Genomic DNA, 14,720 nt, shown 5'->3' on the forward strand with positions numbered 1-14,720 from the left:
GAGTAACTTCTGCACTGCTTCGTGTAGTGCCGATTCCAGTATACAGGGCTGTGTGCTCATAACAGCTCTCATGGTCAAATGCGCAGAGGTGTACTTGAATAACCGCAGAAAGGTAGCCATTTCTGGGGCCTGGAACCGGGATAACCTATATACGTTGCGAATTCAATCTGAAGGGCCAGCGTTAAAGAAGATTTGGCTGCGACATTGGGAAATGTGTATGTTCCGAACACGGGCTGAATACTGTTTGCTCTCGGCAACAAGCTAGAAAACACAAGCTACCAACTATCATGGCATTCGCGTCCAAGTTTTGATAGTTTATTAACTTAGAATCGCATAATGCATGCAAGTCAAAGAGAAACGATACATTATCTATTTTTGTTTGTTAGCGCGTCTGTCAATACGCGTGAGTGTGTGCAGGTGCGTGAGCGTAGTTATTATGTTAGTGTCTGTATAGTTAGCGCCGACCACTTTCCTTTTCTGAAATGTTTAAAAAAGCAGGACCACTCAGGATGATATTCACACGTAGACGTACTAGAAGATTTGGCTCAATTTGTCCACACCGTCACGTTTCAACACCGGAAAATTCGGAACTTCAGCGATGACGCAAACAGTGACAAACATCACGACGTACTAGAAGAGACCATGATGCTGGGATAGTTACACGAGGATAAATATCTAGACTTATGGGCGAAACAGAGGACCACACGCAAAATGAATACACACGTCAATGGGCCAGGCGGTAACCAAATCAAATCAAATCATTTTATTTACATCTGTTTCCAACTAGCAACTCTTTATTTCAAATTGACATAACAAAACGTGCATGCAAGCTTGGGCGCAAGAGCGCCATGCCCACCATGTAATCATTATCGTTGACGCATTGTTACAAGTTTATGGCGGATAGGCGGCATCTGTCCCTCCCGTACACTGCCACTGACTTGTCGATAGCACAATTTTCTCACCTGCCTTTATTGAAGAATGTTTCCAATATATCTCACTTGGCTACTACGTTTATGCCGTTACCTAGATTGACTGCACAGCCCCGAAAACGCGTCTCACATCTACATGCAGATAAATGTGCACCATGCTTATTCTGCAACCTAGAGGGCACATCCCTTTGCTCAATTATTGAAGAATATATATGTATATTTATCGCTTTTTTTTCTGCATTTTGAAATGCGAGCGCCCAGCTTCGCCAGTTAGCTCGGTGCCGAAAACGCAGAGAAAATTGAAAACAACGTTTCAATTTGTGTCGGCGCTCTGTTTCCACATCTCAGCATAAATAGAATTTTGCCAGTAATATCAACCCAATTTCCAAAATCCTTATAAAGAGGAAAATTGGATAGAGGGAGGGGGCGTGGCTATACCACGTGGGAATGCGTGAAGGTTTGCCTGCGTACGTGTGAGACGAGTGATAAAACGGTAGAAACGAATGGAAATAAATAGCAAGTGACCCACATTTCCGTCGATGCTGTCTGCTTCTGACACGGGCTCGAAGTTTCGAGTGAATCGCGCCAAAATATGTTGATGGCTATATCGATTTACGTTGAAGCGCTGAAAGTAACACGTAACACGAAACGAAAGTCGATAATGTTGCCCCTGTACGTAGTTTACTGTAGCTTAACACTTCGAAGAGTGAACCGCTGGCAATATTTCCGCGACCTGGTTGTCAGGGCGAGAAATTCGATTCCCACAACAAGCTATATACGCAGTCGCTATTGGGGTGTCCAGTGACGGACACAAGATAAACATCGCAGCGAGAACAACGGGTCAGAGATAACAAACGTGTTGTTGAGAGCCCAGAAAAAAAAAGAAAAACAGATCGCAAAAGTGAAAACGTAACCTCCAGATGTGTGTCAAGTCCCTCGCAAGAATCATGCGCGACATCCTTTTTTTTTTTTTTAATTCACCGCCAATGCACCCCGTACAGATGATAAACCAGCGAAGGTGAAAAAATGTGCGGTCCCGGTTTGAGCCACACGTGATTTATTTATTTATTTATTTATTTATTTATTTATTTATTTATTTATTATTTATTTTTTCCTTCCTTTCTATCTTTCTTTTTTGTTTTTTTCTTCCTTCTTTCTTTTTTTCTTTCTTTCTTCCTTGTCCCTGGCTCATACCTGCATAGCCAATGCGGGTATGCGCCACACGTGACTTTATTATCGTCAATCGTTTTACGTGCCAAAACCAGTTTTGATTATGAGGCACGCCGTAGTGGAGGGCTCCGGATTAATTATGACCACCTGGGGTTCTTTAACGTGTGTCATCCGTGCGACAATTAAGTGTGACATCCCGGTTTTCAAAGTATTTCTTCTTTCGTATCTGGGTGATTGTGGCTCGGCAATAGTTCTTGAAGTTTGTAAGCTTCAGTCTCTGGCTCTTGCAATACAATGCAGTCCATCTCTCTGGGCAAAAAAAAAAAAAAAAATCCGCCTTTTGCATGTTCCGAGTGCGCATGCGATGTACCCTAGCGGCGAGCGGCGAAAACGTTTTGTACGGCGTCGGTGGTTCGTGCAGCTGAAGACGCACGCGCATACAGCATAGCCGTCGAGCACGCGAACGCTTTATTCTCGCCGCTGTGCCGGTCGACGACGCGGTATTTGCGCTGTGTTTCGGTAGAAACTTCAGCTGTTCACAGCGATATTTGGTTAACGTCCGGTACATCACAATATATGCCGACACGACACCGATGTCGGTCAGAAGTCGACCTCACGCCGGCGCCAACGCTCGGCCGGCTGTAGTTGTGATACTGTGCCAGTGGGAGACCTATATTGTCCTACAAGTATATGACGAAGAAGCGACTGACGACAGCTAGTGATCGCAGTGTGATAAGCTTTCGTGCCGACGACGCCGACAAAACCAGTGTGCTGATCGCCGTGCGAGCGGCCGCCGAGTGAGAACATCGCACCGACAACGTGAATATCGCCGCAAATGCGCTCGTGTATGTATTCATTGACGCTCAAATTGAGTCGAAACGTGCTTCCGACGCCGATATGCACAATTTCCAGCCCTTTACAGCCATCCACATCAAGTTTGGGGCGGTGTCGATCTCGTTCAGGCAGCTTCATTACGCCTAACACAGCCTACGAGTTCGTCCACTACCGGCGGACCTGAAATATAGGATAAGCAAGTAGGACGAAGGAAACTGCTTATATAGTTCGGTACTGACCTTACCGACTTGGAGTGAACCACCTTTAGCATAGTACGATGCACAGAGTGGGAAGCGGCGACACGGCGCAGGTGCTAATACCTCGGTACAGGCACCGTTCTTGAACGAAGGCTGTCGGTCGCAGTCGCCGGCGCTTCCATGAACGAAGTGCAACTACGGAGAGTGTATTTTTATGCTGCCAGATTTAGTAGTTACCGAAAACACAGTTTGCCTCTTATGCTAAACAGGCAACAAGTGATGGCCCTTTTGATGCTGCATCGTAAGCAACAACACCGCTCATTTCCACGTGAGTACGGCAGGCATCGGCATTTTCGCGTGCCAGTGCGACTAGGTGGTCGTTGTCGCCGTTTTTGATGTGCCCGGGACGTTCATGCCTTCTCGTTTCAGTGTGATCGCTTCTGATATGTGCATGAGAAGTGTTCATATATGCTTTGAACATTTCATCATTATCTCGCGTGAGCGGTGCACGGTTTCTACCGTACTTGAAGCGAGCAGCGGGCGGTGGCCGTACGCGTGCCGATGTAAACAAATGCGCCGTTCTTGCGTTGCATAATTACTCTGGGCGCAGTGTCGCCCCTTCGAAGAGCTATGGCCACTGTGGTCAACACTCAGTTATAAAAATATGCATGTTTGCAAGCTAGGTATAGAGAAACATACTAACGTTCGTACGTTTCTTTTGAGCTAGGTGACTAATTGTAGGATGCCAATCACCGTCTATACAGCCAGCTATTCAGCACTGGCGCACGACCACCTGAGCGCTTATGGAGCCAGCTATAAAGCCGCGACCACAGCCTCTATTTCCCCGAAGACACGTCATGACGTCCACCCCAACACTACTCTTGCAAGTTATATATCTCGCAGTTGCTCATAATGATTCGGCTGAGCTTAAAAATGCATGTTTAATATCCACGGAAGAGTTCGTCCTTTAATGTAAACGTACAAAAAAGCAATGGTTTGTGTATGCGGGCTTAAAAAAATGCCGTTGTTCCTAAAAATTACGCAAATCCAACACACATGTTTAAAAAATTGGAGGACGCTTAAGCTTCGCCTTTGAGTAGAACGCGATAGCGATATGGGGAACCGTTCGCGTCGCATCGTTCGCATCGGAAAGTAGGCTTCATTCACTGCAACACTGAACGTCGGAAAGCCAGCTTACAAATACCAAGCTTACACCGATCCCCTTAAAGTCGGCTTCACTTTTAAACATAAATGAATTGCTGGAAAGACGTTTTTCCACCGGCAATATAAGTGGTCTTATATTAAAATGTGAAGGTCCTAGAACCTTTTTATTATTTTATTAATTGTTTTCTATTGCCCCGACGCGCGCGCGTGTCCAAAACGAATTAGCAGGCGAAGTCCTAATTTGACCTGTCTAGGATGCGAACGCCATCTGAATATCATTTTCGCAGGTAACGTACCCGAGCGCGCGGTTGTAGGTCTGGTAGAGATGCTGGAAAAGGGGTCTGTGTTTGAGTTTTCTCGTAGCAGAATTAGGTTTTCTCGTACATTCAAATTACAATCCGACACCGAATGGTAAACAATCCGACGGCGAATCCGATGCCAAATGGTAAAGTCGTACTTTATGACGTAATAGTTCAGCGGAAATCCGCTAGGTGAAGATAAGTCGTACTTTGCTATTTTGACGGGCGCCGGTCACCGACGCCTGATTTTCTGCGACACGGAGCCCTTAACGCTCTCGCGTTAATATATGTAAAGTGAAACGCTTTTTATCATATCCTATTAGCGTACGTTAAGTGCAGGCCTTACAGTGGCAAATGCATGAACTCTGCTGCTATATACGATACGGCTAACCTCCGCTGAGCGGAATCGACCCCAGCTTAAACTTGATGTGGGCGGCTGGCGAGTGCCCACGTTCGTGCATTTCAACTTCCGAAGCATGTTTGGACTCATATTCGGTACGAATAAATATGAATAACAGGAATACAAGCGTAGGCGGTGCGTCAATCGCTTTTAGGTGCGATGTATTCGTTCAGAGGCACGTCGCACAGTGACTGGTTTTGTCGGCGTAGCTACACCAAATCCCGTCATCATATTTCGACGACTTGCGGTTGTAAGTCGCACCAGAGTCATTGCCGGCCTAGGCATCCTATCCAACAAGCGGCCACTCACACAAAACGAAAATTACAACGACTGACAAATGCACAAATCAATTTCAGCTCGCTTCTTGCAGCGTGCCTCTGCGTCCCACGGGGCCCCGATGCCGTACATATTGTTTCTCGCGGAGCCCGCTAAGGTGGCGCTACAGCGCAATGCAAAAGGCGGATTAAGCAGGTGCGAGCAGACTCGGCAAAAATCCATGACGTCACGGCTATTTTGTGCGGAAACTTGACGTTTGCGTCGCTATCTGCCTCTGTTTTTTTTTAATGTTATGTGGCTTATAAAGCCTCGTCTGACGATAATAGTGTGGTCTTTTTTTTTTCGGGGGGGGGGGGGGGGGGGCGGGAGGCATTGTAGGAAGGTAATACAGTAAAACCAGTCACATATATTTCTATCTTTAGTTTCGTGTCACGTCATGCTTGTTCTAACTCGGCTCTTTGGCTTTTGCCGTTTTTTTTAATTAACTGCGACAAAATGTGATGGCTGGCTAATCAGGAGCCCGTTATCCCAAAATCGCAGCTCAACAAAAATAATAAGAACACGCCAAGCAAGGAAATAGACATGCCTAGAAAAAAAAAATAATGAAGGCCTCTCGCTGTTGCTAAAAAAAAAAGAAAAGAGAAACCCTCACTGCACGATAAGATTATGACATAAAGCTGCAAACTACACGGCCAGCGCAGCATTTATGAGACGCACCAGTAGCCTTCTAGCCTTGATAAAAGGTTGATTTTACTGCTAGGCGATTAAAATGACGCTAATGCAAGATGCAACTACACGGCCAGCGCAGCATTTATGAGACGCACCAGTAGCCTTCTAGCCTTGATAAAAGGTTGATTTTACTGCTAGGCGCTTAAAATGACGCTAACGCGAAAACGACATCATGAAATTAAAATGAGATTTAAAAGAAGAAAATAAACATTACATCAGAACAGAAAAAAAGGCATTCGCGCGAGGAAGTTATCATGACGTCACATTTTTATTAAATTTATACCCCACTGTTAACACGGACGTTACTCAAGTCACTGTCTGCAAGAAAAATAGCGCAGGTCTTCCACGGATTCCCTTGTTTGTAGGGACAGGAACAGGTTAGAAGCAATTTTTCTACGATGATCTCGTTGTCTGGTGAGCTTTTCATAATGTCAGAAAAACAGAATATTTATGTAGTTTTTTTTTTCATTAAATACAAGCTCAAGCATATTTTCATCATGTCAGACAATTAATGGTTGCAGACTCCACTGCGTCACGCATAAAATAGTTCCATTCCTAAAAAAACTCAGAAGTAACGTTAAGTACACAAAAAAAAGTGAGGCATTGAAACCGAAACTATAGTACAAGTGTGAAGCACCGAGTGCTGCCTTTGGTGACGTCACTGGCGGCTTCAGAGCACACACGTGCCAGGACCAGGAGGACGAGCTTGCTTTATGAAGCCGAAGTAGCGGTCGTTTTTGTAGTTTAATAAATTATGACGAAACCCTTAAGCCAGTAAAGAAGTTTAGCATATTTGGCGTACCACTATTAGGCAAGCACATGTTATTTAAAGACAGCTTGACGAAGTGTCGGCAACCACCATGACTGCTCCCATCTTTTGACGTCACGAGCGGTAAGCACATGGTGGCCAGTAGAAATCGTCCGTCCGAGGCCACGGATAGCCAGTGTGCACGAACTATATTTGAAAAAGTAATTTACGTAGAAACACACAACTCTCAGTCGTGCTGTAATATGGCGGGCACAGGCAAATTACCCAGAAGAATGTAGCGCACAAATTTGACCGGTATCCGTAGAAAGAACAAAATCGTCGTTGACCTTTAACTACAGGGCATTAGCAGTGATAAAAATAATGCCGAAGGGAAGGGTTTAAATAGGTGAACACACCGTAAACGAGGGCGAGGAAGATAACCTTGACAGTGGACATAAAAGTAACGGGTTTGTCTGCGTTCGCGATAAAAAAGGGCGCGGTCGACCTAAATGACCACGAAGTCTGCAGTGAGTACCCTTATAATTTATGCAAGGTAAGGTGATGGCGAAGAGTCTCTTGCGAGTTTGCGAAATAATGTGTTTGAAAGAGAAAGGTTAGCGAGACATTGCGATGCCCTTGACATGTTGACCTACTAGGAAGCGGCCGAAATGCTTCGGAAAGGAACTTTATTATACCGAGCTATTCGGGATCGTCAAACGGTGAACGTTTATAGCAGGGCGTGGTGCAGCGCATATGAGTATAGAGCTTGACATATTTGTGCCCTCGTGATTTGGTCAGCGTTGAGTTATACGTTCCTCTTCTGTTCCAGCGTTACTTGCCCACAGTCGCTAAACTGACGCACACAAAACTTCATTGGTGCCTTGAATTCGGATGACCCCAGCAACTGAAATCTTGCCATCGTCAGAATACGCTAGCAGTTTTCTGCTTTACCTTTAGAGGTTGCGGCGAAATCGACCGCCTTTCTTTCTTTTTAGTTCAAGAATAGCATTTGTTATACTCGTACAATTCTTCAATTTTGCCGCTAGTCACCGGGCTTTCTCGCCGACAGGCTATATCACGGTGTTCATTACTCGCCGCTGCAACTTTATGTACGCGTTTCCCGCGAAAAGGAACGCACAAAAACAAAAATAAAACAAGGCTTGGATATTGTACCCGATGACGTCTCATGGTGCCTAAACAATTCAACTGCTACGAAGCGATTCAACTGATAAACGCTTTCGAAGGTATGGAATACCACTAAAAGACTAGAAACTCTCATTGATTCGATCGTTCTTTACGCAAAAACAGTTTTCCTTCTTGCCGAAGAGCTCTGGCGACTTTACAAGTACTTGCGTCGGCGCACAACGTCAAGACATTTGAGTCTTTCTCGATTCTCGTCCAATTGGTGGTATTCTGTGAGGTGTAGCGTGCGGAAGCGATGAAGCTTACAATGCCAAAATGTGCGCAATCATAACACAACGTTTTTGATTTATGAAATGCATGAGCGGGTCATGCTCGAAACCCTTGTGCTACCCTCCGGCAAAGTTTGCCTTTAACGAAGTCAAGCTTTGTAAATTTCTTGCTGCCCAATTTGGTGATTTACTTCAACGACAATAGAGAAACCGACGTGTGATTTCGTTTTTGGCTTGACGCTACCCTTTCAATAAATAGTAATCTGGATAAAAACAGGTGCATTAATATGTCTGAGTGACTGTCACTCATCCATGACCAGCGAAGACACGTCAAACGCGTTAAATTAGATCAATAATTGCATAATATATGTCTAAAACGCTACTGGTTAAAGGCAGGCCCAGGGAGGTGGGACACAAAATTCAATCAGATCAAATCAACTCAAGTCAAACTTCAGGCACCTTGAATAGAATTGGACAGGAGCGGCCACAATTCGGTTGCTACTATACGAGCCGCTTCAAAAGTTCTTCAGACGTCTTTTGTAAAAGAATCCACGTCCATTGTGAATGTGCACACACACACACACACACACACACACACACACACACACACACACACACACACACACCACACACACACACACACACACACACACACACACACACACACACACACATATATATATATATATATATATATATATATATATATATATATAGAGAGAGAGAGAGAGAGAGAGAAAGAGAGATTTGCGTTGCACACAGATTTTCTTTTACAGGAATCTAACAACGACACAAAATACCCTGCCGTGACTTGCACGTCTGTGCCAACCATTCCAAACTTCTGTAGGTCTGACATGGCTGGAGTTGCCACCTTTTGCACTTTTTACACCAAACAGTTGTTTGCTTTTTGAAACTTTTAGCGCAGAGCCCGGGAGAGCGTTCGCCTTAGCGATCGAAAAGCCGTGACAGCAGCCTCAATCCGCTTACGTCCAAACTGCCCTTTCAGAAGCACTAATCCGTTAATCCAAAGGATTACCCTACGATCGGGAAAGCGCTGGCTTTTAGCTACATCGAGGGAATAAACTGTAGTTGAATCAATTTTACGACTCGCGTGTCGCGTTCCCGGGATTTCGCCATTGAAAATAAAGCCTCACTTTCTGTAAGCAACAAGCTCAACCCGAGTGCAGAATTAGCAGTTTTCAAGCGGCCGATGCTGACCGAAAGTTAGTCCTATACAGGCCGTAAAGTTACCTTGATGTGTGTGTGTATGTGTATGCATGTGTTGCTTGTGCAGAGGAAAAAAAGTAGCACTAAAGAGTAACTCTTCTAATGCGAAAACATTATATGGCTCATGAGGCGGAAAATCGGGCGTTGGCGTGACAACGCCATGGTCCGAAAAAGCTACGAACCCCCGACCACTGGTGGGCCTCGAGCCCACGACCTATGGTCCTAATTAAGGCGACGGTAATTAAGACACATGTAATTAGGATATAGTTAATTAAGGCACTCGAATCCACGACCATTGGTGTTAATTAGGTCAAAGTTAATTATAGGATGGTAATTAAGATATAGTTAATTAAAGCACTCGAACCCACGAAAGGTGAGAGGCGAACCCACAACCTTGCGTTGTGCGCACCTTGTGGCCGCGATGCTATCGCATTCATCCACGTCGGGGATAACTAAGTGCACCTTGATTTTTTCTTTCTTTTTGATAAATGTGTGTTTAGCAGAGGTCGGCATCATGGATATTGGCCGCTACTCCTTTGTCTTCTTTTTTTTTCGAGAGTTTGCTCAACTGCATAAGCGAATAAAAACTTGGACTATGCTTGAGCTTCGCCTTTAAGAGTGGAACGCGTTATTGGCACGCTGCTGACGCCGACACCGACACCCTATTTTCTGCAACATGGGGCCCGATTAAAATTTAGAAAGGGTTGGTTCTCAACATTCCCCTCAATGTTGCCTAGAGCCAAAGTACAGCGAAACACCATCAGAACTGGAGGGCGCTTAAGCTTCGCCTTTAAGAGTGGAACGCGATAGCATTCAAAGATCCCTGGCTGCTTATCAGGCCTTTTTTCTCGTATATTCAAGTTACAACCCGACGCTATCAAGTTTGTAGGTTGTGGTTAAATCGTACTTTACGATTTTTCTGACGCACTTTACCTTAAGAAATTCAATTATTGTTCACTAACGCCTTGCGCCACGCGAATGGCCCGCCCGGTCGGGGTGGTTCGGGGATGATGTGGTTCGGCATGATTATTTCCGCCAGACGCCGATGATTACGCCGACGCCGGCTTTTTGGCGACATGGGGCCCTTAACGCTGTCGCGTTAATGTGGGCAGGAATCCCCATTGGTCCACGAAGTTGATGCAGTCATGGGTGACCGAGAGTGCAAGTGCCGCCTCCACACGGGGTTTCCGCAACACAACCTGGCGGGTATGGCCGCCTGGGAGGTTTGAACCATACGGTCGGATTAACTCTCGAGTGGTGCGGCGGAGAATCTGCTTGCGGTGGAGGAAATAATCCTGGGGGTCACTTGGGAGTAGCGTCCAAAGTATGTGGTAGCCTACTGTGGATAGCGGTGTCGGCTGGTACGTGAACAGAAATAGTGTCCCGAGGAATCCACTGTATCCGAAGCTTACCGGGCGCCTGCGCAGTCGTGCGGTATATTTCGTCTGCCAAAGGGTGAGCGTAGTATACTTTCCGAATATACTTTATTGCCGAGGCGGAGTCCTTATACGCTATTCTTTTTATCTCAGGCAAACAGTAGATAGCAAAAATATAGGTCGGCTCGAACAAACCCACCAAAAAAAAAGCGAAGAAAGACAGAGAGATTATATAGCAAAGATAATTCTACTTCGTGTTCAATTTTTCATGCGGTTGTGGACGTGCTTTTAATCACACTTTTCTCGAAACGTATTTGCTGTATTTGCGTCTTCTCTGGGCCTGGCAATAAAGCTCTTTGATACAGCCATAGTAGGCCATCACTAACCCAGCTGCGGCGACACCCACACTTATGCCTACGTGGGTAATAATATACACCTCCGTCCGCAGTTAGAAGACGAGGAGGAGGAGAAAAAAGAGAGGACAAGAAAGAAATGTTAGCCTGTGCAAGTACCGCCTGTCTACCCTTTGATGTAGAAATGGGCAAAGGGAATAAAAAGTGACAGAAGAAGAGAAGAGATAAAAAAATGTGCGCGCACTTGACAAGATGACACCCACAACAACATTTAGAGACTGTCAGAGTCTAGAAGTCCTCACATACCGGACCAACGCACTTAAACCTGTCTTTGCTGATCTCGGTTCTGGCCAGTGTCCAAGGATTCTCTCTTCCATCAAGCGGAAATCACCCAATTTATCAAGCGTAATTTACCAGGGCTTTTTCAGCCACACTGTAACGAGGGAACTCACGGAGGAGGTGCTTCTACGTATCCTCGTAACCTAACTTGTCGCAAGCAGGGCTGTCAGCCATTCCAATGCGGAAGGAATAGGCACTCGTGAGCACCGCGCCAAACCAGTGGTGGCAGAGAAACCGTGTATCCCTGGCGGAAGATGGAGTTGCAGATGTGCATCGAAGCTACGTAGACGTGCTTGTGGTAAAATCGTCTCGAGTTCCACTGCCCCACCGCACACCTGTGCGCCAGCGAGCGAAGCCTTGTGGCGACATCTGTTCATCACAGTAGTATCGTTATACCACGGGCACCATCGTGGGCCGGTCGCGGAGATTGATCCGTACTGTCGTTACGAGAAATACCGCATTACGTAGGAATTTACTGATAGACGATGTGTCCCTAGTAGACTGCGTGGGGCTGAAGTTATAGTCGAATGTCTGCCCTTAGCTCTTCATCGGCTCCGTGATAGAATGGTCACAAATGGCACTGCAGAGCTGCTTTCGAGTCACAAAGTACGTACAGTCGTGAGCAAGCGCTTGGGGACCAGAGCTGGCACAAAATTTTTTTCTTCCTTCGAAACCTAGCCATAAAAGGCTGAAATAAAGTGATGCTGCCTAAGTGCGCCTGTTTGACCGGCGTCGTGATTTAAGGATATTCACGTTGCACGGCTCGTCTAGAAGAATTTTTTTTTCAGCTGATGCCGTGGTCTCCAAACTTATGAGCGTGACTGTACAATGACTCTGATGATTTATGAAAAAATGCATTACAGGAAAGCAAGGAGAGCTGCGAGTTGTGCAGCCGCTAGTGACGTAAAATGAGCTAAATTTCGCGGGAGCTACCACTGCACCAATTCAGCATTTGGAGAAAACTGAACTGTCCTTGTATATGTAAAACATTCACTGTGCTTTTCATGACGCAATAGAAGTATGGTCTGTTTCAGGGTGAAAGGTGGCACCTCGGCTTTCTTTCTGATGCCGGAAATTTCTGGAAGGGCTTGGGGTGGGTACAGGCATATGTTAGGAGTAGAAGTCGTCTTGGGACAGGCGTCAAATTTCACGGTAATGTACCGCGGTTGGCAGTGATAATGGAGAGCTGTAGTTTGTCCGCGAACTGCTTACCGTTTGTTAATTACCGGGTTACCGGACGCGCGAACGTGAGTGGTCGGTTTGGTGGCGCCACCTGGGGGCGTAGAGCTCAACCAGACAAACACAGAGATATTATTGCAGTAATAAATTGTGTATTCTACTTCGCTGCCGGCGCACATTTTCGGCAGAGGTGTAATCGTCAACACGTTGTCATATTTAAATCTGTGTCTTCCTACGAGAACACTAACGGAACGCAAAAACCTGTCTATATGACATCGTGGCTAGCCGAAACGCCACAAGGTGTCTCTACCAGCATCCGGTAACCCGGTATTACGCAAGCGTCCTTGCGTGTACAGGAATACCGCACGTGTTAAAACTGTCTAACGCCATTTTGTGGGCACTCTATACTCGCGGACAACTTTCTGTGGCAATGAAGGGAAAGCTACGGCGGCAAAGCACCCAAAAGTGAGAGCGCTTAATAAAAGAGTCCCGCGTTTTAATCCACCATGGTTTAGGCTGGGTAAGAGAAAGCAAACAGCTTAATAGCAACAGTTAAATAAGACGGAACACGCCACTCAGTGTAAAAGTTTACTTGTTCTGTGGCTTTTCCCTTCCGCGTTTGGGCAAACGCGAAACCGTCGCATGTGGAAGCTGCGTCGATTCAGCGTCTATTCGCAGCAACCAGAAACACGGTCAAACGCTGCCGGACTACTTGGCGCGGTAACACATGTGCAGCATCCACGATCCCGTAGCTTTCCCTTCATTGCCACAGAAAGTTGTCCGCGTGTATAGCTTCAAGTGCCGACTGAAGCATCTCAAGGCACAGTGCATGTGCCAGCGCCACCAACCATAAATTCTTTGCTGCAAAATCCAGTCAAGTCAAGCGGCCAAAAATCGCCCTCTTCGAAGTAAAGAAGAGGAAGGCGTGCCGAGCACGCGCAGCGACTGCTGGCGCTGCTCCAGACGCTTGTGGTGACGTAGAAGCGAGTATCTGCAAGTCGCGAGCGCGTTCATTTTTCATTTATTGATCGTACGTGCGTTCGAGTTGAATCCCAAACGTCGCATTTGCCATGGCACGCCGCTATGATTCCAGGACGACCATATTTAGTCCCGAAGGTAGGCTCTACCAAGTGGAATACGCGATGGAAGCCATAGGTCACGCCGGTACGTGCCTAGGCATCTTGGCGACCGACGGGATCTTGCTGGCCGCCGAGCGAAGGAACACCAACAAGCTGCTCGACGAAGTCGCCGCGGCCGAAAAGATCTACAAGGTGCACGAGGACGTGGCCTGCAGCGTGGCCGGTATCACCTCGGACGCGAACGTGCTCACCAACGAAATGCGTCAGATCGCTCAGCGCTACCTGCTCCAGTACGGCGAGTCCATCCCCTGCGAGCGCCTCGTCAGCTGGCTTTGCGACCTGAAGCAAGCTTACACCCAGTACGGGGGCAAGCGTCCGTTCGGCGTCTCGGTCCTGTACATGGGCTGGGACAAGCACTACGGCTACCAGCTCTACCAGTCTGACCCGAGCGGCAACTACAGCGGCTGGAAGGCCACGTGCATCGGCAACAACAGCGCTGCCGCCGTGTCCATCCTCAAGCAGGAGTACAAGGAGAACGAGACGACGCTAAAGGATGCCCTGGCTCTCGCCATCGCCGTGCTGAGCAAGACGCTGGACGCGACGACGCTCGCAGCGGACAAGCTCGAAGTGGCTACTCTCACTAGAGACTCGCTGCGTAACAAGACGCGCGTCACCATCCTGCCTCTGTCGGAAGTGGAGAAGCTCATAAAGAAGTTGGAAGACGGCGACAAGAAATAAGAGTACGGCGACAGCCCTTCGCCCGCTTTACCATATTGGGAGTCCTAATAAAACGAGCAGTGGCCTCCGTGGTGTTTCTCGACCGGCTTTCGCGTCTGTTCCGACTTGCGACCAACTTGTTGGTAGCCCGTCGACGGTTGCGATTGCGATTTTCGTCGCACGCGACGAAAATCGCACTTTCGAAGCGACGAAAACCGCACCATGTGAAACGGGCTTTTCGCGCCTGTTGTTGTCCCATCCTCTACTCGCACGTGCTCTAAACTCACGTGTT

The 14,720-nt window shown here is 46.9% G+C and overlaps 1 protein-coding gene across 1 annotated transcript; it reads left to right on the forward strand.

The window, feature by feature from the left end:
* Positions 1-13,618: 13,618 nt before the first annotated feature.
* LOC119458822 (proteasome subunit alpha type-4) lies at positions 13,619-14,507 on the forward strand. The gene has a single exon (XM_037720683.2). The coding sequence runs from the start codon at positions 13,703-13,705 to the stop codon at positions 14,447-14,449; it is 747 nt and encodes a 248-aa protein (XP_037576611.1). The 5' UTR covers positions 13,619-13,702; the 3' UTR covers positions 14,450-14,507.
* Positions 14,508-14,720: the final 213 nt, after the last annotated feature.

The sequence above is a fragment of the Dermacentor silvarum genome, chromosome 7 (assembly GCF_013339745.2).
Source record: "Dermacentor silvarum isolate Dsil-2018 chromosome 7, BIME_Dsil_1.4, whole genome shotgun sequence".
Classification (NCBI taxonomy): domain Eukaryota; kingdom Metazoa; phylum Arthropoda; class Arachnida; order Ixodida; family Ixodidae; genus Dermacentor; species Dermacentor silvarum.

What these genes read in the sequence shown, in the direction of transcription:
- LOC119458822 (XM_037720683.2), top strand. Translation starts at nt 13,703, where the DNA reads ATGGCACGCCGCTATGATTCCAGGACGACCATATTTAGTCCCGAAGGT.